This window comes from Balearica regulorum, chromosome 8 (genome assembly GCF_011004875.1).
Source record: "Balearica regulorum gibbericeps isolate bBalReg1 chromosome 8, bBalReg1.pri, whole genome shotgun sequence".
NCBI lineage: Eukaryota > Metazoa > Chordata > Aves > Gruiformes > Gruidae > Balearica > Balearica regulorum.
The window spans coordinates 7,171,210-7,195,650 of NC_046191.1; the positions used below are offsets into that span (position 1 = coordinate 7,171,210).

Genomic DNA, 24,441 nt, shown 5'->3' on the forward strand with positions numbered 1-24,441 from the left:
AAGGCACAGAGATGAAAAGTGATGTTTTGAAGGTGTTGTAAAACAGTGCTGGTGCCAGGTACCAAACCCAGGTCTCCTGAATTCCAGTCCGTGGCTTTACACAGAAGGCCATCTGTTCTGCTGCAGCTGGCCTGCGGTCAAGGAACTGTGAACTGCACTTCCATCCACATTCGGCTGTGCCCTCCACTTACTGGCAGCAGCTGAGGATTGAGACCTGTTACAGAACCTTGAAAGACTTAAGATTTCCCATTCTAGTAAAGGTTAGGAAAAAGCTGTGAATAGATGTATTTTTTTTCCTAGCATTGATTTCAGTTGAACAGATAAATGTGTTCTTTTCAGTTAGGAAGAAATTGCATCCTCTCAGTTGCATAATTTCACTTTCTTTTACAAGCATGAAAATGCATTATAATACTGTGATTCAAACAAAAATGTAAACAAAATAATTGGGAAAGAATGTCCCATAAACTATATTAATCTTATTGCTTGTATCTTCTTGAACAGTATGTTATGGTTACAGAAACTTACTGATTGACCAAATTTGCCTAGTCACAGGAAAAATATGCAACCTAGATGAAGTATGAGTGGAACCAGAAATATTGCTTGGACTGCGTTACGTGTAGGTCTGTCTTATCTGTGGGGTAAAGCAGTACTGGTCACTGGCTTTGCACATTATTTTGATTTATTTAAAACAGGAAAATGCAGTCACATACCACAAAACATTGCACCACGTTAGAAATGCCATTTAATGGTGATAGTAACTCTGTAACATACCTCACTCATAAAATGGGCTTTATCCTCCCTTACTTTCTATGAATAATTTTTAAAGTATTGCGCTTCTTCCTTTATCAAAGGTGAAGTCTTAGAAGTGACATTGTTAGCTCTCTCTTAAAGCTCATTTTCAATGGGCACCTACACATCTCAGTTAAGCAATATTCCATAGTAAGCACTTACTATTCAACTGAAAAAGAATTTACTTTTTTTTTTTTTTTTCTACTATTTTGGTCAGACAAAGCCCGACTTTGCTTGTTTGGCTCTTCAAAGAATGGGTTTGGATTTCGGGACAGTGATCTAGATATCTGCATGACGTTGGAAGGCCATGAAAATGCAGAGGTAAGAGTTTTGAAATTGACAAAATTTACTATTTTAAATTCAAGAATTCTTTAAGGTTTTTAATTCAGTTAAGATTTCTGCACACAGAAAAGGTAGGATTTTGCTAGTAGCACATTGGGTTGTTGCATCCTGAGCAATTGAAGCAAGATATAACCTATTTTACTTTTAATGCCCTATAGACACACACTTGGTTTACTGTAGATGCCCACATAGAGAATATGAGTCACTAGTTTACATAAATTCATGTGCTGGCTTATTGCTTACTTCTTTCTGTAGATAGACTTTTCCTCTATGAAATATATGTTTGTTGGGATAGGATCAGTGTTTTAACATCTGAAGCTGTGATATTTGTTTTTCCTAGAAATTAAACTGTAAAGAAATTATAGAAGGTTTGGCAAAAGTTCTTAAGAAGCATCCAGGTAGGTGTCTTAAAATATTATTTCTTTTGTATTTACATTTACTATATATGTAGTTAATGGAAATGTTTTATGTACTAAAGTGTTACTTCCCCAGGTTTGAGAAACATCTTGCCTATAACAACAGCCAAAGTGCCTATAGTAAAATTTGAACACAGACGGAGTGGCTTAGAAGGAGATATCAGTTTATACAATACACTGGTAAGCATCTATTTGTGTTAAAAGAAAGCTTTTTAATTCATTGTAACTCGCTCGGTCATTTGAGGGAATAATTTTGAAACCAGAATTAAAATGCTTTGTGTGTTTGGGGTTTTTTCCTGCATTATTCAAATTCAGTGGCCCACAGCCTCAGCCCCACCTACGTAGCTGTATAACCTGATGGCAGAGCAGCATCATGGCACACAGAGCATTTTTGTGAATGCTTCCGAAAAGCTGTTAATGCCCCATTCACCATGGCCTTTCTGCCATCGTGAATAGTACATCTCATCCCAGCTTACATCTGGCACGATGAAATTGCATGATTTCTTATGTAATGGGCTCACATTCACCTCTGAAGAAGATGCAATTTGTGGAATTTGTTCCAACGCAAGTCATCTTGCAGACTTACTTCTTTGCAAGTTTCTTGCTTTTCCAAGGTTCTTGCTGTTGTTACTGCATTAATACTGTCCTGATTACACATTTCAGTTATGTTTGTGCAGGAAATGTTTTATGAATTTTACAGAATATTGTTGTGGTTTTTTGGCCTCTAATTGTATTATGCATCGCTTGTGCTCGAACTGCAGACTATACTATAATTAACCATAAATTACATTGAAACACCTGTTTGATTTTTTTTTTTTTCCCCACAGGCGCAGCATAACACAAGAATGTTGGCCACATATGCAGCTATCGATCCTAGAGTGCAATATCTGGGCTATACAATGAAAGTTTTTGCAAAGGTAATATAAAAAGAAGGTACTTATTTGTATAATACACTGAGTTTACCTTTTGCTAATAGCAACTGGAAAGGGCACAGCAGAATGCTATTAATATGAAGTGCATTTTCTTAAGCTGACAATGCTCCATCTGATTGTGTGCGTCAGAATCAAGTTCTTTAGTCCTGGTATCTTCCGCTATCTGCTGAAAGATTTCTGTCTATGAGGAAGCTAATGAAAGGGAAGCTTTCAATTTCAAACCAGCTACAATGAAAAAACCAAACAAACCCAAACCAAAAAAACCCTGAAACAAATCAACGCCCCCAAAATGATAACCATAAGATGTAGGAGCATGTGGCTGTGCCTGGGCTTCCCAAGTTTCCATGTCAGGGACCAGCCCAGAGATTACTGCAGCTTTCTTCTGGCCTACCTGCCTTGTTTACTTCCTGTGAAAGTCAGGAGTAGGAATGGGTCGATGAATGAATGCCTAAGTCGCTACTTGATGTGCCTATGACATGCACTTGACTTTGAGTTTGGAAATACCAAATACCAAATCTCCTGCATCTTTTTTTCCTTATGATATTGTAGCAACGTGTTATATAATACATCCTTTGATAATTGAAACATGGGGTATCTCTTTATGCAAGCTGCACTATCAACTACGCTCCCTAAACACATCCAAAGAAAGCTTAGTGAAACAGGGACAAATAAAAAATGAGTTATAGAGAGTGTACCATGCTACCAGATGTTAATGTAATGAAATGCATCAAGATGAATAAAATAACTGTTCCAGAAGGGAATGGACATAATTCATTACACTGTCACCAAGACTAGTGATGATTTTTTCTTGGTGTGGTCACAGTAGTGCAGAATATTGCCATGTCTCTTCTGCGTCCAGATTAAAAAAGCCTTGTGTTCATAATGACTCTTACTTTTTTTTTTTGGTAGTATTTTATACTATTGTATACATTCTAAAAGTCTTACTGTAAAGACCAAGTTTCCAAATTGTGGAATATACACTCTTAAATATATATGTATGGAGGTGACTTCATAGCTATACAGCTATTCTGTGTTTAAGCAAAATGCTTCCTCCTCTGTTTGCACTGGCAGAAAAATCAGGAACAGCTGTCACTGCTGCTACTAATGTGAAAGTAATTTGTGAATCCCTGTTTTTTCCAGACCTAGGAGGTTAAAAATGTGTTGTTTGTTATGACACATGCTTGAAGCAAAGGGTGGCTTAGAAGCAGGTGCTGTAGAAAGGTTACACTGTAATAAGATTTTCAAACGTAGCAAGGTAATTGACTGATGATTGCTTTACACCCTGTTGTGCAGGCTGGACCATGGTTTAATTAGGAATCTGTACGTATGCTAGCAAAATGCCAGGTATTGCCTAAGTTGCCAGTAAGACATGGAAATAATACCTATTAATTATTAAAAAAAAAAAAGGGGAGGAAGGGGACGGCATGGCACCAAAACAATAAGGAATCGTAGAAACAGCTCTAGTAAGATGAGTTTAGGAAAATTAAATTTTACACTGTTGAAATCTGGATATCAGATGTGGAGGTTTGTTGGGATTTCTGTTTCAGCGTTTTTGATTTGTTTTTTGTTTCAATTTGGCATATTATAAACAAAAAAATTAAATATTTTTGTCTATGAGAAGCTTTTCTGTTTTTATGTTAGTCAAATTATATTGTGGGTTTGCCAGATGGCACTTGACTCTGAGGACATTTATTTTTCAGGCTTCATATAATAATTTTTAGTTAGGAGATGAATGTATTTTTTGTTACTGGTGGGTTTTCTGTTTGCTCTCTGACATAGTTGTTAGTCTTGAATAATAAAATGTAAATTCAATATTTTGTTTAAAATTAATTTTTTCAGCGCTGTGACATTGGTGATGCATCCCGTGGTAGTCTGTCTTCATATGCCTACATTCTTATGGTTTTGTACTTTCTACAACAGAGAAATCCACCAGTTATTCCAGTTCTTCAGGAGGTAGGTTTTCAGAGAAAGAGGCTATGAAAATAGATGCACTGTTGCTTCAAGCCAAATAGCAGAAGTTTGGGCTTTTAGCGTCAGGGGGTTGAATGTAATATAGGATCCTTCTGCATTAGCAGGTTTCTAACTCCCGCTTGGTTTTAGTGGGTAAAACTTACCAAGAAAATTACAACAAAATCGGGAATCTGTTGGTCCTAAGTTCTGCTGTTACATTTACTTTGGGATTTTGGTCTTATGATGATATTTATATGCTGAACAGGATAGAAAAAAATTGGCAGGTGGTATGGAGAGAAGGGAATTGTAATTATGAGACTGCGCCAGATGCTTTTGAGATGCAAGTCCAGCTCTGCCATCAGTTATTGTCAGAAGTAATATTTATTGGTCAACACCTTATCTGTAAGAGAAAAAGTTTATTTTATGATTTGATGAGAGGAAAAAAAAAAAAAGAACTACTGCTTTGACACAACTTTAAAGATACTATTTTACATGTGCCAGGAAACTTTATAATAAAAGTAACATTCTGTACCTCCATTGCATTGGTGGGGAGAATATAATTAGTCAGCTGTCTGCCTCTTCCTGGATACACTCTGGAGCTCCCAAGCACTTCTGAAAATTGTCACTTTCTGACTCTTTTCTTGTCTGCATGTAAGGGAAAAATTGGCTTGAGCGCTGCAGTTGAGACTCAGACTTTCTTGCTGATACTTTAGTAGTGGTTGGGGGCTGTTATTTTATTGCTACCCTGAGAGTGCATTTAAATAACAGTGGAATTTCCCCTTGGCTTTGCTAAAGTCAAAATGTAATAGGAGTCATATAAAGTCTCCTTAGAGATTTTGTGGGCAAGAGGGATGTCGGAATCTTGATGAGGTAATTCAGTCATGTTTTCTTAGTTGCAAAGAACAGCTACAAATAAAATATCCAAATAATTTGAGAGGCATAGCAATAATGCAAAAAGACTTTCAGAGTTTTTCCCAATGGGAAATTCTGTCTGTACAAGAAGTAATTGTTAAAATATTTATATTTTTGTGCTATTTCCTACCAGCAAAACTGCAGGTCTTTTATGATGACTTTGAATTAGAGGGGTAACTGTGTCCCTCTCAATTTTGGCAGATATTTGATGGAAAACAGATTCCACAAAGAATGGTGGATGGATGGAATGCCTTTTTCTTTGATGACATGGAAGAATTGGTAATATTCTAATTCTAGAGGAGTCACTAAAATTCAAAGCTTGTTTTTCATGGGAAAGTAGTATCTTTCTAACAGTATGGTATATAAAATAGTAGATAAAATTCCATATCCGTATTACTATAACTTCCCAAATGAGTCCTGTTTTGCTGAAATGGGCATCTGCTTTTTTTCTTGGTTTATTTTAAGTCATTTTTAAGTAACATAAACTAGGAAAAATACTTTTTACTCTTAATAAATAGTCCCAGATTGAGGTAGTTTTAACTGTAGTGATTTAACCTTACTTTAACCAAGTGAAACTGCTCATGGTAGTCAAACTCATAATTAAAGAGGCAGCTCAGGAGGAGGAGGAGTACTTCAGTAACTGTACCTGTATAAATTGTGTCTTCATTGCATGCAGAAGAAGCGTCTGCCTTCTCTTGGAAAGAACACTGAATCACTTGGAGAACTCTGGCTAGGGTTGCTGCGATTCTACACTGAAGAATTTGACTTCAAGGAATACGTGATCAGCATCCGGCAGAAGAAGCTGTTAACTACATTTGAGAAACAGTGGACATCCAAATGTATTGCCATTGAAGGTACTTATCTGCTGAATTTTTCTCCCATTTATGAGGGAGTGATGAACGCTGTTGCTTGAGGATCTGTTCTCCTTGTTGGGCAGGATCTTTATGTGAGGAAACTACCATCAATATTTAAAAAAATCATTGTTTGCAAGTCCTACAGCTTACAAAATGAGATTAGACTCCTAACTTTTAGTATATGTCAGTAAATTGCTCTTACTTCATTAGGGTTGGTCGCATATTTCTAAAACACTCAGCATTGCTTTGCTATCATCTATTCTGTGAGTGCATTTAAAATGGAATTCTGTGTTAAAATAAATTTTTTTGTTGCAGCATATTTTTTCCACCTCTGATCTGTTTTTTCCCCCTTCTTTACACAGATCCTTTTGACTTGAATCATAATCTTGGTGCTGGAGTCTCTAGGAAAAGTAAGCTATTAATGTCTACTAATGATTAATGTTCACTAATTTCTAAAGTGTTGTGCCTTTTCGGTTGTTTTCCAATAACTTTGTCTTTCTTCAATAGTGACCAATTTCATAATGAAGGCATTTATCAATGGGAGAAAATTATTTGGTACGCCATTCTACCCAACTGTTGGAAGAGAAGCTGTAAGTTTTCATAGTTTTTAATATGTTTTTTACTTTTCTTTGTCCACTGAATTGATGCATCCAGAGCAAATCTCTTGTGTGTATTTATCACTTTGGTATGCACAATATATGTAATTATACATCATCTGCATAAAATGTACAGCTTTGTATTGGGCTCCTGCAATATAAAATTCATAGGAGTAGTTGGATGGGTGATGGGTATTTTTTGGCAGTTTTGGGGAAAGTAAGCTTTTTTTTTTTTTTTTTTTAACTTTTCATTGTGTGACATTAAGTATTGTAGAAAACTGCAAACTCAGCTATAAACCCCAGAAATAGCTTTAGGAACTTTAGCTATTCAACAGGCTCATGAGATGTTAAATTCTACTTATTTTTCCAGTATTTTCCTTCAAAATTTGCATAGTGAGTCAGGGTCAGGAATGTGTTCATGCAGCGTCATATTAGAGAAAGTACTCCTCTGTGCAGTCATCAATGTGTAATAGAGAACTTTTTCTTTTTATACAAGCAAATCAGCTGGAATTAATATTTTGAAAATCTACTTAGATGTTTTCTAAGACATTTTAGAGGACTGTTCTCCCAATGGCTTTCAACAGGGTTTGCGTTTCTTAAGGGATTTTGAAAATCTTTTGAAAACTGTTATTTTCCCCCATCCTTCCCTATCTTCTCTTTTTCATTTGCTTACTTTATCTGTGTTTTTTCTGAGTTTGTCTTAAATGTTCTTTGCAGTGACTTGTGTTCTGTTTCCTGCTGTGCCTAATAAAATAGGACCTACTTTTATCGGGACTTTTGAGTACTACCATGATATAAATAATAATGAATTACAGTATGGATGTAGTTATCTAGAATTGACAAATATGTGACCATATGCAATAAATATTATTGCTAATTTTATTTTTTTGATTGTTTGCATACATGTTCAATACAATGCTGTAGTGCTTCTGGAAAGCATATACTATGTGTTTGTAAATGTGTTCTTTTGCATTGTTGAGCCTCATCTCGGATTTTCACTGAACATTTTACATAAGGATAAAAGTCAGGACAGAAAGCAGCCTTAGCGTGCAATTGAGCTGTCTGTTATGTGAAGGAAATAATGCCAATAGTATACATAGCATTTTATTTCTCCAAAGTGCCCAACAAAGAAGGTGTTTTTGATCTCCTTCCTAAGCTAATGCCTTCTATTGCAGCTTAGTGATACAGAGAGGAAATTGTAGCAAGAAGGTTCAGTAGATTACCTAAATCTACAGTAAGACTTCTTTCCTGAGCTGCGGTTAGGACATTTCTATTTGTACCTCCATTTCTGTCTTTCAGGCAAGATAAGTACTTTCACAATGTTTATGTTGCTCAGGGGCTGTAAACTGTGGCCTTTGCACTGACACACTTCAGAACTGCAGCTGTCCTTAGCAAATCCCAGGGAAGGGAAGTGATACAGGTCAGCGTGCAGATGCTCCATCTGTTTTCCACCTGAACTTTGTTCTGTCTAGGGGGATATAATGATGTCATTTGGGAAGGGACTGCTTCAGAAAGCATACAAATAGTGACTCAGATACCAAAATAGATCATATGCCAAAAATTGTCCTCTGAAGAGCCTTTGGGGAAGCGGAAGGTAAGCAGCAGGCTGGAGCCTGGATAAGCTGTTCTGCAAATTCAGCCTCTGGCCCTATGACTAAATACCCCTTTTTAGCTCAAACTGCTCCACATCTCTGAAAAAGCTGCCATTTTCTAGGGGAGGAAAAGGACTTGGTATAATCTAGGAAGTAGTAAAATTTAGGGAACAATAGGAGATGAAAGCTGCCCATTTTGCTTTCATTTCTCAGTCTTGTAAGTAAATGGTTTATATATTGTATCTCTGATGTGTTTTGATAGGAATACTTTTTTGACTCAAAAGTGCTGACAGATGGGGAATTGGCACCCAATGACAGATGTTGTCGTGTCTGTGGAAAAATTGGTCACTACATGAAAGACTGTCCAAAGAGGAGGAGGTAAGAAATATACAAAGCTAACATAAAATCTTTGAGATTAAATCAGGAGAGATATGGATATTTGAAATTTTAATGGAAATGAAAAATATGCAGAATTGCAGAGAAAATCAAAGCTTCTTATCTGATCCTAAACTTCCCACCCTGTTTTTGATTTTCTTTGACTATTTCTGGTAATCTCTTTAAATCTTCGAGTGTTTATGCAAGCACACACAGAGTAAAATCAAGTCTTTAATATGTTAACACATTTGCTTCATGTTCTGTCTGTAGTTACAACTTCCCTTTAAAATTTAGATCACTAAATTATCTTCTTATGGTGTAAATGTTCAGATAGAGACCATATTACCTGACTGCACAATTTGTAATGTATTAAAATGGGTTTCCTGTAGTGATCATGTTTGGAAGACAGTGTTGAATTTGAATTGTTCTATAGATCTGATAACGTGCTTCTGCAAGGCAGGTAAAAGTTCATTTATTAAAATGTAGGAGTAGTTAAAATGTATGTAGTTAAGGTGCATTTCTGTAACATCATACTAGTGCAGTCACTAGTGATCTTGCACTTTAATTGCACTTAGGAGTTTTGGATCCAGTCCTCCTGCAGGAGTCCCTAGTACATGCAGGTCAATGTCTCCAAACAGAGTTCAGCAAGAATTGACAGAGAATGTGCCCTCCTCACACTTTTACATCTTTGGATTTTTAATAACCCGTTCGGTGTAGACTCCTAAAACTTGTTGAAGCCCCTAGAATGCAGATTAAATCTGGGCTTTTTCATTTACTCCCTATGTTCAGTTGTGTGCTTCAGAATTCTTCAAAAGATTCTTGGTCTCTTCCTGCTACAAAGTCCTTATTTACAGCCTTTTGTTCAGTCAGCAGAGTTCAAGAGGCATTTCGGACTGGACCCCTAAGGTTACAGGTTGACTGTTTCTTTCAGCCACTCCCTTAACATGCTCCTCACAAGCACTAGCACATTGAATTGCATCACCTCTTTCCCTACATCTGCCTCAGGAAAAGAAATTGTGATCTGCTCTTCACACAAACGGCTGCTACCAGCACAGCCACACAGAATCTCTCAAGTTGTATATACAGCTCACAAAATAGTATTAATATTTAACAATCCTACAGATATCATGTGGAAAAAGACCTTTATTTCTTGTCTTGGGTCCTGATCACTAGTTCTTCTCCTGTTTGTTGTATTAGTACTGAGTGTTTGAAAGAGCTCAGTGCTTTCTTTCACATCCTGTCTAGGCTCGGGATGCTAATATACTTTTACAGAGAAATATGCCATTTCCAGTCAGGGGGAGGTTATATCTACAAGATACAGCTAACTTGTTTTGTGTATATTCTGACTCGGTGGGATTGTTGCATAGAACTACTCTCAAACTAACTGGCAGGCTAAGCCCACTTAACTGCAGGTGTAGTTCTGTGCTAATACAGTCAGAGAGCTTCTGGACAATTCTGGGGAGCTTCTAAGTTTGTTAAGTTTGTACAAACAGGTTGTTAAGCAGCCCAGATTCTGAAAGTGTTTTTCTGAGATGCCTAAGATATTTGTATTCTGGTGCAGCTGTGGTTATGTAACTATTTTGAACATACCAATATAACAACTCTACAGAGATTATTTTGTTGTTGTGGTGGTGGTGTTGTGATATTGCTAATAAAAATTACTGTTCAGGTTGAAGAAGAAGGAGAATGAGAAAGATGACGAAAAAGAAGTGAAAGACGATGATAGAGAAACAAGAGAGAAAAGGTGTTTCATTTGTGGGGATGTGGGTCATGTTAGAAGAGATTGTCCTGAATTCAAACAAACCCGACAGAGAAATAATAGTGTGCCAGGTAAGTTAGTTTGTGGTGTTAGTATAATTTGAAAGTTCTGAGATCCCTTCTCTCCAGGTTTCTGTACAGACCTGATAATTATCTTAAAAAATTTCTGCAACTAATGATTTCAGTCATTGCACATACAGCTTTTAGTCGAAGTGCTGCTTTTCTTCAAGGGGAGTAATGGCTCCTGAAGTACAGTCTTTGCATGGGGGGTAAAAATGTACTCAGCAGTAAGTATAGTGTACTGCAGGGTATTGCATTATTTGTCTTCCATTCGCAGTGGGTGCATTTAGGAGTAGTAAGTAATAATTGAGTGCATTTCCTCTTCCAAATGTTTCTCAAATGTTAGCTATCCCTCCATCATCTCTGAGAGGTAAGTAAATATATTTTAACCAAAAATCAATGGTCTTAAAGTAACACTTCCAAAAGCATACAGATACATTAGGAAGCTAGATCCAGCTTTCACATTACTGTTTGTAATTAGAGACAAGTCTAATTACAAACCCATTCAAATTAGGCCCTTAGGTGCCTGTGTTACTGAAAAAGTAGGGAAAGCAATCATAAATGAACTTCAGAGAGAATCTTGCTGCTTTTCTGTATTCTGATATCCCTTACTCTCTTTTCTTTTTTCCTTTCTTTGCTCAAAAGTTTCTGCTGTTGCTATTTAAAATCCCACTGCTTACAGCAATAGTGTGGAAACCTGTGTAAAGTAGCACTTCCACCTGTTAGCAAAGTGAGCTTTGTTCATGCTAGAATTTGTATTGCTGAGAATTAGATTTTGGTTTAGCTGCTATACCTATTGATGTCAGCTGTTGCCAGTAGAGGGAAAGCTTTCCACTTAAAGGAGATGAGAGGTTAAAGTGATTTACCTACTGTGTCACATGAGAATTAAGGTATTGCTGACTCCCAGTTCTGTGTTCATTATTCTGTCATCTGTAACCTTGTGGGTTTTTATTAACATTTTTGTTCCTTGATTAGGCACCCAGCTGGTCCGAAGCATGGTAAATTCACAACTAGTGGCTGTGGGTCAGCAGCAAGTGGAACGACCCTTGCGCACTAGACAGTCATCAGAATGTGTAAGTTTCAATTAGCTATAATATTGAAGTAAGCAAGCTGTAGCAAACCAGCAGTCCTGGGCCATGCTAGGATTTGCACAGATTTTTCCTCAACAGATTATGGATTTTATAATGACAACATTGCACTCTGCCAGTTAATGAAACTTTGATTTATAATGTAGTGTCTTTCAATATGGAAACTACATAATCAAATTTCATATGAGATAGCTTGCAATTCTGAAAAGCAAGCTTCACTGTCTCTGAGATTTAATTTAGGATGCCTTTTGAAGTCCTGTGCTTAGTTATACTCACAATGTTTTGGAGTTACTAGGGGAAGTAAAGTATACCTCATCATTAACAAACATTAGGTTTGTGACTACCATGATTCTCTGTGGTTTAAGAGAACTGTCTTAAGGGACTGTAATGAACAGGCAGGGACGCAGGTGAATCGTACTTCAGTTCAGATGTGATACACAGGGCAAAAGTCTGCCAGAGCACACTAGAAGCACAAACAGAACAATGGGGAAATTTTTGGTAGTTCTCTCTCAGAATTTGTTCAAGTCTCCATAGAACGAGATAAAATATGTTTAACCTACAAATGGAGATGGATAGCAGAGGGTATTTGAGCAAATACAGCTGTTGGCATTTAATGGTTTTGGAGTACAGAATACAGCAGAAATTCATTAATTTTAAGCTATTAGTCTGAGAAACATGTGCCTGCTAATGAAGCTGGCAAGTAAGCAAACAGTAATCCGGGCTGCTGATTGCTCATGCTTTTTGTTCAGTTTACTACTTTAGGTATAGAGTATTTCCTAACTGATCAGCAAGTATTTATTGGAATGTTTGCTCCAGTAACAAAGACTTTATGATATCATTTTTACTATAATAATATGCTGTTAGGGAGGGACTGATACAGCCCTAATCTAAGTGAAGGGCTGAACTGCCACCATGCTATCACATGACACAGGAGCATCTTTTCAGTAGCCTTGTATTTCTGCTTGGGAAATTGAAGCTGGACATGTGGGTGCACGCACAGTCAGGCGCATCATGCACACTGGACACGTGCACATCTTGTGTCATCTGGATGTTGTGGACTCTGTATGTGTGTTGCATGGTTATCATTTGGCCAAGATTTCTTGGTGAATATGTGCTGTCCAGGTATTGTTTGAGGAGAATGGAAAGGGGGAATGTTAGTGGAGGAAGAGGGAGAGAAAAGGGAAAGCAGGAGTGTGGAAGTAGACCAAGAGGCTGGAGCTTAACATTACTCCTCTCCCCCTGCTGGCATGTCCAGTGGTGGTTTAATGTTTGCAGGAAGGCTGTAGTCAGTGCATGTGCTCTATTTTTATAACACTAAAACTAGTTGTTGTCTTTCAAATCCCAGGTTTTACCTTCTCTTCCTGGTTTAATAGAAAGGCATAGGAAGCACTCATGCAGGAGCAGTTGGAATAGCAGTGGGGAGCAATCCCAGCTTCTGGGCTTCAGCTTTTGCCCAGGCAAAGGCATACAGCATGCTGCTATAAGGAGCGCTCCAAAAGGCTGGCATGGGCAAGTCCTGTAGACCACTGGTTATTGAAGGAAAGTGACTGCCAATTTAAACAGACAGGCGAGCAGTCCTGGATAGTGACAAGCTGCAGAGCCCTTTAACTTCAGATGTTTGACAGCAGCCGAGTCACTTGGAGCTTAGCTGTCTGCTATAGTCTATGGAGGGAGACAAGCAATTCCAGGGATTGAGATCTGAGATTCAGGTAATCATCTCTGGTTTAGGTAGCTGTCTGTCATTTGAATTCCTCTTTGGAGGAACCTATCTTATGCCATCACCATCTTATCTCAGTGCTTAAAACCAGAGTAGGTTAATCCAGACATTGGTAATAAATTTTGGCAGATAAACTGGGGAATTCTTTTCCCATACACCCCAGTTCTTGAAATGCTTCTCTACTTAGTTGCAATACCAAACAGATGAAATAGGCTCATGCCTGTTTCTGTTGCTGATGAAAGGGAAAGCTTTGTAAGAGCTCTGCAAAGGCTGTAATAATTGCTATTTCTGTGCCTTTAGCCATGGCCTAACATCAGGATATGGAGGTTGAAACTGGGTTTTTGGAGTTTCAATTTCTTGTTTAACAGATTAAATAAAAACTAAAGAAATACTAGGAGATTACTTTGGAATTACCTTAAAAAGTGTCTGTAGTAATAAGAAACACACTATTTAGAAGTAATTAGTTAATGAGATTCTGGGCTGTAAATAAATAGGGTGGGCAAGACACTGAGTAAAAATCAGAATCAGGGGTGTGAGGAGTATAATGAAGAGCTTGGGGGTAGTGTTTGCTCAGAAAGGTGTTTCTGATGGTGGGATATGCCACGTTAACAGACCAAATTATCCGATGGTGAAAATCAGTATCAGTCGAACTGCACTTATTTAAACCAGCAGGAACTTGGGTGCGGTATTTGGGGTGTTGCTGGGGAGTGCTTTGCCTTTTTTATGAATCATCTAATTCAGTGAGTGCTTATTAAAGAGAAACATCATAAAATAGCTAGTGAACTAATCAGAAATACATACTTTTTTTTCCCCTCCAGTCTGATTCGCATCAGTCATCTTACTCTCCACAACCTCAACAATTCACACAGAATTCCTCTCAGCCAGCCTCCATTAACCAGACTCAGCCACAACCAATATCCCAGTCTAAGCACGTTCCGCAACCACAACAGGGTGCACAGCCACCCCATCAGGTCCAGCTGCCTTTGTTTAACTTTCCCCAATCTCCCCCAGGTCAGTATTCCACCTTGCATAACCTGGGACTACTTCAGATGCACCAAATTCAGCTTCCCAACACTTCTTGGCCTATTCATGGCCCCGTTATTCACTCTGCACCGGGTAACCCTCCTCATTCTACAAATGTTCCATTTTCTATGAGATCTGGCAGCAGCAGCACCACAAATAACCAGAGCAGTGTAAGCTTGAATGATCCCAGTATCATCTTTGCACAGCCTGCTGCCAGGCCCATGGGAATCCCCAGCACTTCTCATGAGGGACACTGGCACAATCCCGTGACTCCAAACTCACTGGTGAACAATGGCACTGTGGGGAATTCAGGTAACTCTTCTCTGTTGTATCAAACCTCTCGCACTTTGTGTACAAATGTTAAGTGTTACAGAAACAGCTAACTCTTTCAACTTGTTTTATATTAAAAATACAATGCTTAAGAAACTAAGTCATTACTTCACTGTCTGAACGTTTTCACAGGAAAAAAATTAGGCAAGTTGGATCGTCGTAACTTTTAGGTATTGGTCCTATCTGCCATTAATGGCTGTGCAACACTTGAGAAATCATGCATTCAACTGGGAAATGTTCTAATAATTGTCTGAGTCTAAAGCACATTTCTGTGAATATGCTTACAAATACTGTTTCCATTTATGTTATGTAGTTTATTAGATGAATGCTGAGACCGCAGCTGTGAACTTAGAGACTTAGGCAGAATTATGGTTGTGCAAGTTGAATATAGCCTGCTTGCATTTAGTACAATATAACATGATCTTACATGGTCTTTTTTCCTATAGTTTACCCTGCTACATTTAACTTCCTTAATCTCAATGTCATTTCCTGAAAATACTTCGTACAGATTTTCCCTGTGATAAGTGGGCAGCAGCCTTTTGTCTCATTCCAAAGCCAAGTACATTTGTATGTTTGAGGCTGAGAAAAACAGTATATAGTAATTAACGCCCATACAGTTTTCTGTGAAACATAAAACCTGACAGTCCCTAAATTTTAACTGTGATCTTTGAAATCATGATAATGGTCTTTTGGTGTATTCTGAGTGTGTAATTCCTCCTATGTTTAAAAGAATATATCCAACACACAATATGCTGATGCAGTTGTTCATCATGAGATGGAAATTTTGAATCTTCTGCACTAATAAGGTGACTGACAGCAACAGTAGATTTTCAGTTGAGTCAACAGTTTTGGATGAGGAAAATCCACCAGTGAGTTTCAGATACTTGTTGAGATGCTGGAGATGCCTGTTTTTCTGTGCAGAGCTTTGTGGGGAATATATTTTAGAGGATACAGAAACTGCTACCGGTCTTCTTTCTGTGCCTTCAGTGTGCTTTGTCCCTACATCTCCATTTCTGATCTTAATTCTCTGTCCAGGCTCGTCTGTCCCCTCTTCCATGTCCACCCCAGCTCTGACTTTTCCTCAAGCAGTTCCTTCCAATCCAAGTCTTCTTGCCCAGGTAGCTGCCTTCTTTCAGACAAGCTCCCCAAATCCTAGTTTCTGCTCCATTCTCCCTTAACAAGTCCTGTTTCTCATCATGTAGTCAGTCAGTCCCCGTCTGCAGTATTTTTCCTTTCGCTCTATCCCTGTGTGCTTCCTCTCTTACTGTGCCTGCACAGAAGGTTACCCAGTTTTCTTGTGCTGTCAGTCACAGTATTTTTTCCCCCCTTTGTTCAACTTCCATCTATTTCCCATCTCATCAGACTCCTTTTCCTAGTTCCCAGTCCTGGTATTTTTCCTCTTTGTATTTTGGTCAGTTTTGTTTCCTTTTTGGCTTAGATGCCATTAAGGAGGGGTCACTGGGTGGGTGCACAACAGAGATGAGCTGTCTGTGCTCTGAAGCTGGCTTGCTTTCTTGTTCTGGACTATTTAGGAATGGTAATTTTGTGGAAACTTTTGGTTTGGGTCACATAACCTTGAGTTGGAAGGAGCGACTTTACTTTCTTTTCAGTAGACGATTGATCAGAAGTAGGATCATTAGAAGCTTCAGGCAGACAGCTTTTTTTCATGCTTGCTCCAGAGCCATGCTTCATGTTTTATTGTATAAAAGTTACTATTCTTTTTAAATGTGTAGCTTGCTTTTATTTAATGAAAGGCTGTCTGCAAGTTTTTTTTTTTATGATGAGCCCAAAGGGGAAGTGATATACTAAGGATAGTTACTTAAATTTATTTATTTTTAAATTTACATTGATCAGGTTTTTAAATTAGCAGGCATTGCTGTGTCTTACAAAATTGGGAGCTATGAACAAAAAGAGCAGAATTAGTAATACAGTGTTTGGCATCAACTGTTGTGTCCCCTGCCTCCTTGGATGCTTGATTTCTCACCCTTAATGCTGCAGTGATACTGGATTTGTAAATGGAATAGCTTACAATTTGTGTATTTATTTCAAAAGTTTTTATTTTTCTCTCTAAAAATCAATTTTAAGTTGGTCTGATGATCTAGATAATAAGTTTCTTAAGCATACAAGTATTAGTGGAATTCCAGTGTACATCTGAGAATTATTTCTTGCAGTAGAGTAATAGCTTTCACGTCACAGCTGTGTCAGTGGTAGTGAATATCTGTGTGGGATCAGGTATTAGTAACGTTGTTCAGACCTTGTATTTTTCATCATGAGAATGACATAGGGCTAGTGAAATTGTAGGTCTTGATTTTAATACTGATTCATCCTGTCTTCCTCCCCATTAAATTTTATTATAGTGAATAATGAAGTAATTTAGGTGGTAATTTTTATTGATTTATATTTTAAAAAAAAATGAGTAGCACATCAGACTAATCGCATTAAGTCCCCTGCAAACTGTTATTTAAGATGTAAACTGTATTTGTGACTTACTGTTTAATTATTTCAACTTGCAATGTGCTTTTCCCTTTCAATTGAAAAATAGATCAGGGTTTCCAAGGACAGTTTGGTAAAATGAACCCTCCTTCTGTCCCTTGGGACCATGGGACCCCTACCCATTTTCCTCTCCTCCGAGGAGCGTGGCCTTACAATATGCCTCAGAACTACATGCAGCAGGGAAATGCCAGCTATCCACCGAACAAACCTTTCTACCCTCAAGGTACTAGAACTAGTATATGAATCAACAGCTCATGCAACATGTCTCTTTACTGTCTCAAAGGCTTTAAAAGCCAAGGAATCACGTTTCACATGCTAGGCTCCCTGGAACCATAATGAATCCAAGAGTCAAATCAACACTTCGGCTTCCTGTATGGATGGATGAAAATCTTTGTGGGAGGGAAGGGGTTAAATCAAATTCTGAAATCTGAGCCAATTTGCAGTCTGTTGTGCTTGTAACCTCTTTCTTTTTCACTGATGCTGTCTCATGGTAGAGTGACCTCTGCTTCCATAGAGGTTAAGATGATTTGCCCATGAGCACGTTAAGAATTTGAAGGCATTTTTGTCCTAATGCATTTTATTTGGCTTTTGTACCTTGCCTTGTGGAATGACTTTACATGCAGAAAAACTTGCAAAACCATAGAATAATTCAGGTTGGAAGGGACCTCTGGAGGTGATCTAGTCCAACCGCTAACTTCAAAGTTAGATCAGGCTGTTATGTAGGATACCTTGAAGGACTGACTTAATCGCAACTCTTTCTTATGCTAGTGAATGGTAAAGGTGTTCAGCATCTGGCAGGATTGGGAAAGGCTGTAGGGAAGAGACCTTTGGCTCCACCAAGAGAGAAACTATGCCCAAATTTTATTTGGAGGTTTTGTAATTACTGTGTTGCTGGGTCACCTAGTACAAAATGAGAGACACTTTTTTTTTTCTTTCTTTCCCCAAAATCTTTTATCTATTGGCTGTAGCGAGGTTTCCAAGTGAGACCCATACTTAAAAACCCTGAAGTTCTTCAGTTATTTAACAAAAAGTAATGCAACAAAATGATGCTTTGTGATGATTCTGAGGGAATTCTGGAGATAGGATAAAAGTAATACTGCATTGCCCCATTAAATGGGTTAGTCGTACAGCTAGCATTTGTGTCCATCTAGTAAATGGCTTTATTTCTAAGAAAGATGAATACATTGAATATAGCCAAGCACTGTTAAGTATATTTAATTTGCTGAAGTAATTGTAATCCATTTTCTTTTAGCTGGTCCACTGATGCAGAGTAACCAGCGGTTCTCGCTTCTGTCTCAAGGACACCCACACTTGAATCTGAATTACATTCAACAGAAAAAGTGAAATTTAATGGGAAGGGGGGGGGGGGAGGAAAAAAATTCAGGTTCTGATTTAAAATCTTAATGCAACATGTTTAGATACAAGATTATTTAAGACTGTTTTTAAACTGTATCATTTGTACATAGATATGAACTATAGTTTTTACTAGTATCACAAAACTGAGTGATACAAATTTCATCTATTTTATTACCCTATTTTTAAGGGGAATTGTGTTTTGGTTTATCTTGATAAAACTGTAAAGAGAGAGAATTTTTAAAATTAAGTTCTTTATTTTCTATTAGCTGTATTCATACTTTGGTTGCTTCAGACTTTATATATATTGTTCTAAAAAAATAAAATTAGAAGGGGATTTCATGTGTTTAAAAATTTGTCACTTCTATTCTTTACAGAACTATGTAGTGCCAAAAAAACTTTTTAAAAGAAAAATAAAACTGAAAAAAAGGATATAAGCCTTTTCCCTCTTCCCTATTTATATGCATGCTTGTATTTAACTGCAATAAAAACAACTTTAATTTGGGTATCTTAAAGAAGAGATGAAAGATGAGCAGTTTTAATGAGGCATACAATCAGCATACCTGTTTTTTCCCATGCTGATGTCACTGCGTGTGCTGTTCACAGCTGATGTGTCTGTCTTGTAAAGTACTTGATTTGAGGGAAGAGTATACTATCTTTTCTGTTCAGAAACTTTGCAAAATAATATGAAAATACCCTAGAAAAATAAGGCTGTACTATGAGGTAATTTTGAAGAGGACCTCCCATAAATTTGGGCAATACTTTTTGTCTTGTCAACATTCATTGGACAATATGTGAAAATATTTAAGCCATAAATACATTGTTCACAAGATAAACCTGTCAGTCCCTGCTCCTGAAGCAAGACTATGAATAAACGGATGGTACACAAGGGGTTTAACACAACTGATTTCCTGTGATAGATAATTAACTGTACTAAGACAAGATTCTTAAATATTCTTAATTTGAAAAACAGGGACTGGCCAAGTGCTAACTTCATTCAGAGAAGGTAGAGCTGAGCATAATTGTGTCACATTCTATCCCCAGTCACAGGCAGGCCACAAACTATGCTCAAAGTAGTGGTTTTACTGTATTTAAATACACTGAATAATTTCTTGCCTGAAAAGAATTAAGTGGTGCTTTGTATTACCTGAAGCTTCTTAAACTATCTGATAGTAGCATCAGAAGCAGCATATCATTGACTTAAGGCTGATTCTTACAAAGGAACCAGTAACAGTTGGTTTTAGTTCGCTCTTGCTTTTAGTGAACACAGGGGATTATGAGAGTGTTACTTCCCTTCCTGTACTGGAGGTTTGAGATAGTTTTAGGCTGTTAGCTCATCACTGTTTATAATTGGAATGTATTCTCACTTTGGCAACTGAGCACAGTGGCTGTTGGTCAAAACAACACCCTGATTTAAGAATGAAACCACCTTCAACTAGAAAGCTAAAGAAAGTATTATGAGAGAAACAGCAAGAAGCCCTTAAAGACAACCCCCCCTTTTTTTTATTGCTCTTCACTAGTTTATACAGGCCTTGTTAATGTATAAATTGACAGTTTTTAAACAATCCTTGACAATTTAAAAACAATCCTCAAATTCTAACTACATAAAAAGTATCCTTAGCTTTCTTTTAATTAAAAAACAAACAAGACTTGTACAAGAGGAGAAGGATTAAAGAAATGGACTGCTAAAGCAGCCAGTACATATCCAGCTGTCCCGTAAAGCAAATAGGACAGTATTAGACTGCAGTTCAAGGTCCTTAAACTGTGTGCTGGATTTAGTTTGTTATTCATTCCCTCGGCGACTCTTCTTGTGACTTTTCTTAGATCTGAAACGAACAAACAAAACCCCTATGACACAGTAGTAGTAATTGTTGTAAAAAAGTAACTAAAAGACTGGTTAAGTGGTGTTTTCTATGGTCAAATATGGATAGTGTGAATTGACTACAGCACTGAGGGAGGCACCAGATGAAGTATTTAATCTCCAACATTGTAAGACGACCTTCAGTCCCCAAAACTAAATGAAAGTAGGAGCTCTTACAGCAGCAGTACAGACACCCTTAAGAAACAGGTCAAGCCTTTACCTTTCAGGTGATTTGGAATGACTTCTGTGTCTGTGACTACGATGATGCCCTATGAGATAAAAAAGTAACAGTTACTTCCACCTGGAATTCTTTTTTGTTTTGCTAATACAACCTCCTCGTAGTGACCAAGTGTCCTAGATAATTCCAGAACAACCCTAGCCTTAATTAGGCACTCCAGTACTTGAAAAACATACTCAAGGCAATTTTGCATGTATTAAAGGAGTTCTACAGCTGTGCTTTCATATAGCTACCAGTTTTATGAGCCAGATTAAGCACCTATGCTACCTTCTTGATACTGTGACACAGATTTTTCTTGCAGCAGATGTTCTGTTGATAAAGACTTGCCAGAGTTAATCTGTAAATAACAAAAATACCTGGAGATTTGGATCTCGATCTGTGGCGTCTCTCCCTGGATCTGCTCCGGTGTCGTCTTGGGCTTTTGCTGCGATGCCTCTCCCGGCGTGGTGATGGACTAAGAGAAAGGAAATTTTTAAGACAGCCAGACTAAAAATGCACGCATTCTAAGATTAGATAATAAAAGATTATAATTAAAAAAATAATATAATACCTCCTTCTCTTTGGAGAGCGGCTTCGCCTGTAATTGGGGGAGAAAAGAAAGAGTTGCTAAAAATCATTAGCAGAATCAGCTGTTTAATTTCCCATATTCTCTAGCAACAGCACCAGGGCTTCCCTTGCACTCCCCCGCGTCCACAGTTAGCATGTGTTTGGCATCCTGCACAAGATGCAGTACGTGCTTCTGGACTGGCCCATACAGTGGGCAAAGGAGGCAAGCGATGAGTTTTTCCTGGCTTATTATTAGAACAATTAACAGGATTTCCCTGCAGCCTCTGGCTTACGTGAAAACAAAGCACTTGGTTCTCCTTAATATCTTCACAGTATTGTCCAATTTAACTACATTACTGGCCAGGAAGTTCAAGAGTTACTGGAGGACTGGGTTGACTGTGGCTCCTGACTTCAGAAAGCAGCTAAAGGAATTGAGAGATGTAAGAGATTCTGGCTGAACTGTCATCTTCCCTTCTATGCTTTGCCCAAGCTGTCTGCAGTACAATTGGTAGAAGTACTGCTCAAGAAGAGCCATGTCACCTTCTTGGAGACCTGCTTCGGCTCCGCCTGTACCGCACAGCTGGAGATCTGCGAGGTTTGTCAAGGTCTCTGTAGCCTCTTCTGCGGTGGTCAGGAGAGGGTGCTCGTTCCAGCTGGAAATGGCAGGAGGAAGGTTCTGTAAGTCTTGTTTCATAAAGGTTTTTATCTATCAGTAAGGATTTCTGAACAATTAAATATAAATGACAAAATTCATGCAATCCAGCTTCCCCATCCTCAAGTATTTCATATTCAGAAATGAGTGGTACTAAGTTTGCCAACTGAAATCAAAATGGTCACCTCTCATACTGTCTATTCTTGAGAAGTACAGCAGAATTGACTAGGACAGTCATCATCACCTTTAGTTTTCTCCGTTATACATGTAAAACAATTTATCTGAAATAGTTTAACACAGAACAGATCCAGATTTGTGATTTCAGGAGACAGAAAAGCTTGACACATGCAGAACACTTGGAGCTGCTAACAAGTTCTTACCAGCAGCTTCTATGGAAATACATTAAGGGGGGAGGTAAGAGTTGCAAACAGCCTGCTGGTGTCTCCCCCCATATATTTCTTATAGGCCATGAAGTGCTCTGTAGTGGCTCAGCACCAGCTTTAACCATCCCTTTGCAAAACACTTCACCAACCTTTTCATCTTCCTCTTCCTCCTCCTCACTAGATTCTACATCATCCATGTCTTCTTCCAAAGCACTAACACGAGGCTCGAGTTGCTCAGCTTCTTCCAGAACATAGCGTTTCTAAGAGAAATTATAACTTTATCTTACGTAACCCAAGTAAGAACAGCCACCTACGGAGGCATCTCATGTGCCCAAAGGGCCTGTATCACAGCTTTACACAACAAGCCAGTAGCCAATACAACTATGGACTCTGGTGCAGTTAAGAATTCCGTAACCATCTACTTTTCCAAACCTGTAATCGAGGCAGAATGATATCGCATACGCGTTCCTCGTGGAGTAGCTCATCAATAAATTCGTCCACATGCATCAGTTCAAATTCTGGGGGGGGGGGTGGAAAAATAGCATTTAAAAGACAAGCTTAACACTAGTGGCTACAGATGAAACGCTTCAGACAATTTATGTCAAGTGAGCTGGACAAATGACAGTTCTAAAATCATTCTCAAAGATGAGGAAAATCATTAGGCCTACTTGCTACTGCACAGCTAGGATTAGTAGATTCAGTGCTTAAATCAGCACTCAAAAGTTTCTTTGGGATTTGTGGAACTGTGTTCCAGTGCCCAACAGAAGACACAAGCACTTGGCACAGTTCTCATTTGTACAAGTTAGCAACAGACTATCCAAAGAATGAATAAGTAAAAATAAGGTTTCAAAAAGATGATTATGCCACAATTTTTAAGTTGATATTACTAAATAGAATGTTTACTTTTATCTGGCACTATCTATGAGGTACTAAGAAACCACAACTACATGTAAGAGTGCTTACCCCCATTTCTGTTCTGACTTTTTATTTTTCGATAGTCATTGTACAGCGGTTCAAGATACTTGTAGCAGTCAATGGCGGTACCTGTCAATCTCATGTACAGCGCACCGAGCATTCGGACATACCTAAAAAGTAAACCATTTCATGTATCTGAGCTTTTTCCATAGTTAGTAGTTTAGATAAAGAGTTTTTCCTGTAACTTTCTGAGGAAAATCAGTACACTAAAATAAATAGAATAACCAACCACTTGGACTTTCTCCTTCAAGTACTCAGGCATACATATACTTAAGTATACATATATAATCTCTATATGGGTTGTTCATGCATGCAAGACTGCATTATCACTCACAGAGACAAAAGAAATACTAAAGAAAAAGCAGATTAACATGCCTCCCTGAACAAACCTCATTCTAAATACTTGAGACGGAGATGTATTATCCCAAAGAGCACAGGCCACACAGGCAAGCAGTTCCAAGAGCCCCAGTGACAAGGAGATCACTCGTTTGAAAGCAAGCGGACGGATGTGCTTTCTAGCAAGAAGCGTTTATCAGGGCCCACTAAAAGCTAAACTCTGCACTGAGGGTTCCCTGGCTGCTTTGAACATCCACCTTTCATTCAGTATGACAACCAAACGAAGGAAAAAACAAGCAAACGTACTCCCAACTTACTTGAAGTCTTCGTTTTTAATGAACTCCACAATGATGTCCTTTTCGGGCTGGATCTGCAGCATCTTCAGCGTCAAGCACAAGAAGGGCGTAGGCTTGATGTTCCCTCCATAGACGCCCCCCACGTACTTCAGCTCCATGGCCTTGTCCACCACCAGCTCAGCTACGAGAAGGACGGGCCGTCAGCGCGGGTTCCCAGCCGAGCCGCCTCCCGCCCCAGCCCAGCCCGCCCCGCCATACCCGTCAGGCCGAAGCACTCCTCCTTCCAGTACTTGGACTCGTAGATGCGGGTGCGGATGATCTTCTCCACCAGGTACTGCGGGTTAGTGCCATGGATGCTGTGCGCATCCTTCACCGTCCGGTTCGCCATGACCGCCGCCGCCCCACAGCTCCTCTCAAGCCCGCGGCGAGCCGCTCCGCTCCCCTTCCGTGAGGGGCTGCACCAACTTCCGCTTCCAGGGCGCCTCCACCGCCGGCCGCCATCTTATCTTTGGGCTAGAACGTCCCTTCCGGCCGCGGCTTCAGGACGCCAGGAGTAAGCATGGCGCTGTTCCTG

General features: G+C 38.7%; 2 protein-coding genes across 6 annotated transcripts in view; one reads left to right on the top strand and one right to left on the bottom strand.

Annotated features, from left to right (window-relative positions):
- TUT4 (terminal uridylyl transferase 4) overlaps nucleotides 1–18,934 on the top strand; it is a 49,168-nt gene extending 30,234 nt beyond the window's left edge. For 4 of the 5 annotated variants that reach the window (XM_075759398.1, XM_075759401.1, XM_075759399.1 and 1 more), the window contains 15 exons: nucleotides 1,007–1,110; nucleotides 1,472–1,529; nucleotides 1,624–1,727; nucleotides 2,375–2,464; nucleotides 4,319–4,432; nucleotides 5,543–5,620; nucleotides 6,018–6,195; nucleotides 6,558–6,605; nucleotides 6,703–6,785; nucleotides 8,646–8,761; nucleotides 10,428–10,588; nucleotides 11,552–11,649; nucleotides 14,200–14,716; nucleotides 17,277–17,450; nucleotides 18,480–18,934. In XM_075759398.1, the coding sequence (XP_075615513.1) occupies nucleotides 1,007–1,110; nucleotides 1,472–1,529; nucleotides 1,624–1,727; nucleotides 2,375–2,464; nucleotides 4,319–4,432; nucleotides 5,543–5,620; nucleotides 6,018–6,195; nucleotides 6,558–6,605; nucleotides 6,703–6,785; nucleotides 8,646–8,761; nucleotides 10,428–10,588; nucleotides 11,552–11,649; nucleotides 14,200–14,716; nucleotides 17,277–17,450; nucleotides 18,480–18,571 (2,015 nt within the window). In that variant the 3' untranslated portion in view covers nucleotides 18,572–18,934. The remainder of the gene's footprint in view (nucleotides 1–1,006; nucleotides 1,111–1,471; nucleotides 1,530–1,623; nucleotides 1,728–2,374; nucleotides 2,465–4,318; nucleotides 4,433–5,542; nucleotides 5,621–6,017; nucleotides 6,196–6,557; nucleotides 6,606–6,702; nucleotides 6,786–8,645; nucleotides 8,762–10,427; nucleotides 10,589–11,551; nucleotides 11,650–14,199; nucleotides 14,717–17,276; nucleotides 17,451–18,479) is intronic. The other variant, XM_075759402.1, reaches the window with a different exon arrangement.
- On the bottom strand, nucleotides 16,774–24,336 carry PRPF38A (pre-mRNA processing factor 38A). The gene is made up of 10 exons (XM_010311393.2): nucleotides 24,126–24,336; nucleotides 23,889–24,048; nucleotides 23,224–23,345; nucleotides 22,693–22,778; nucleotides 22,410–22,520; nucleotides 21,766–21,878; nucleotides 21,230–21,256; nucleotides 21,036–21,133; nucleotides 20,662–20,710; nucleotides 16,774–20,406 (listed from the first exon to the last, which is right to left on the bottom strand). The coding sequence occupies exons 1-10, from the start codon at nucleotides 24,253–24,255 to the stop codon at nucleotides 20,364–20,366; spliced, it is 939 nt and encodes a 312-aa protein (XP_010309695.1). The 5' UTR covers nucleotides 24,256–24,336; the 3' UTR covers nucleotides 16,774–20,363.
- Between the last annotated feature and the right edge of the window lie 105 nt (nucleotides 24,337–24,441).

Coding starts and splice junctions, on each gene's coding strand:
- PRPF38A (XM_010311393.2), bottom strand. CDS start 24,255: ATGGCGAACCGGACGGTGAAGGATGCGCACAGCATCCATGGCACTAAC. Junction 22,521..22,692: donor TCATTCTGCCTCGATTACAG/GTTTGGAAAAGT, acceptor AATTTCTCTTAG/AAACGCTATGTTCTGGAAGA. Junction 21,134..21,229: donor CGCTCTCCAAAGAGAAGGAG/GTATTATATTAT, acceptor CCTTTCTCTTAG/TCCATCACCACGCCGGGAGA.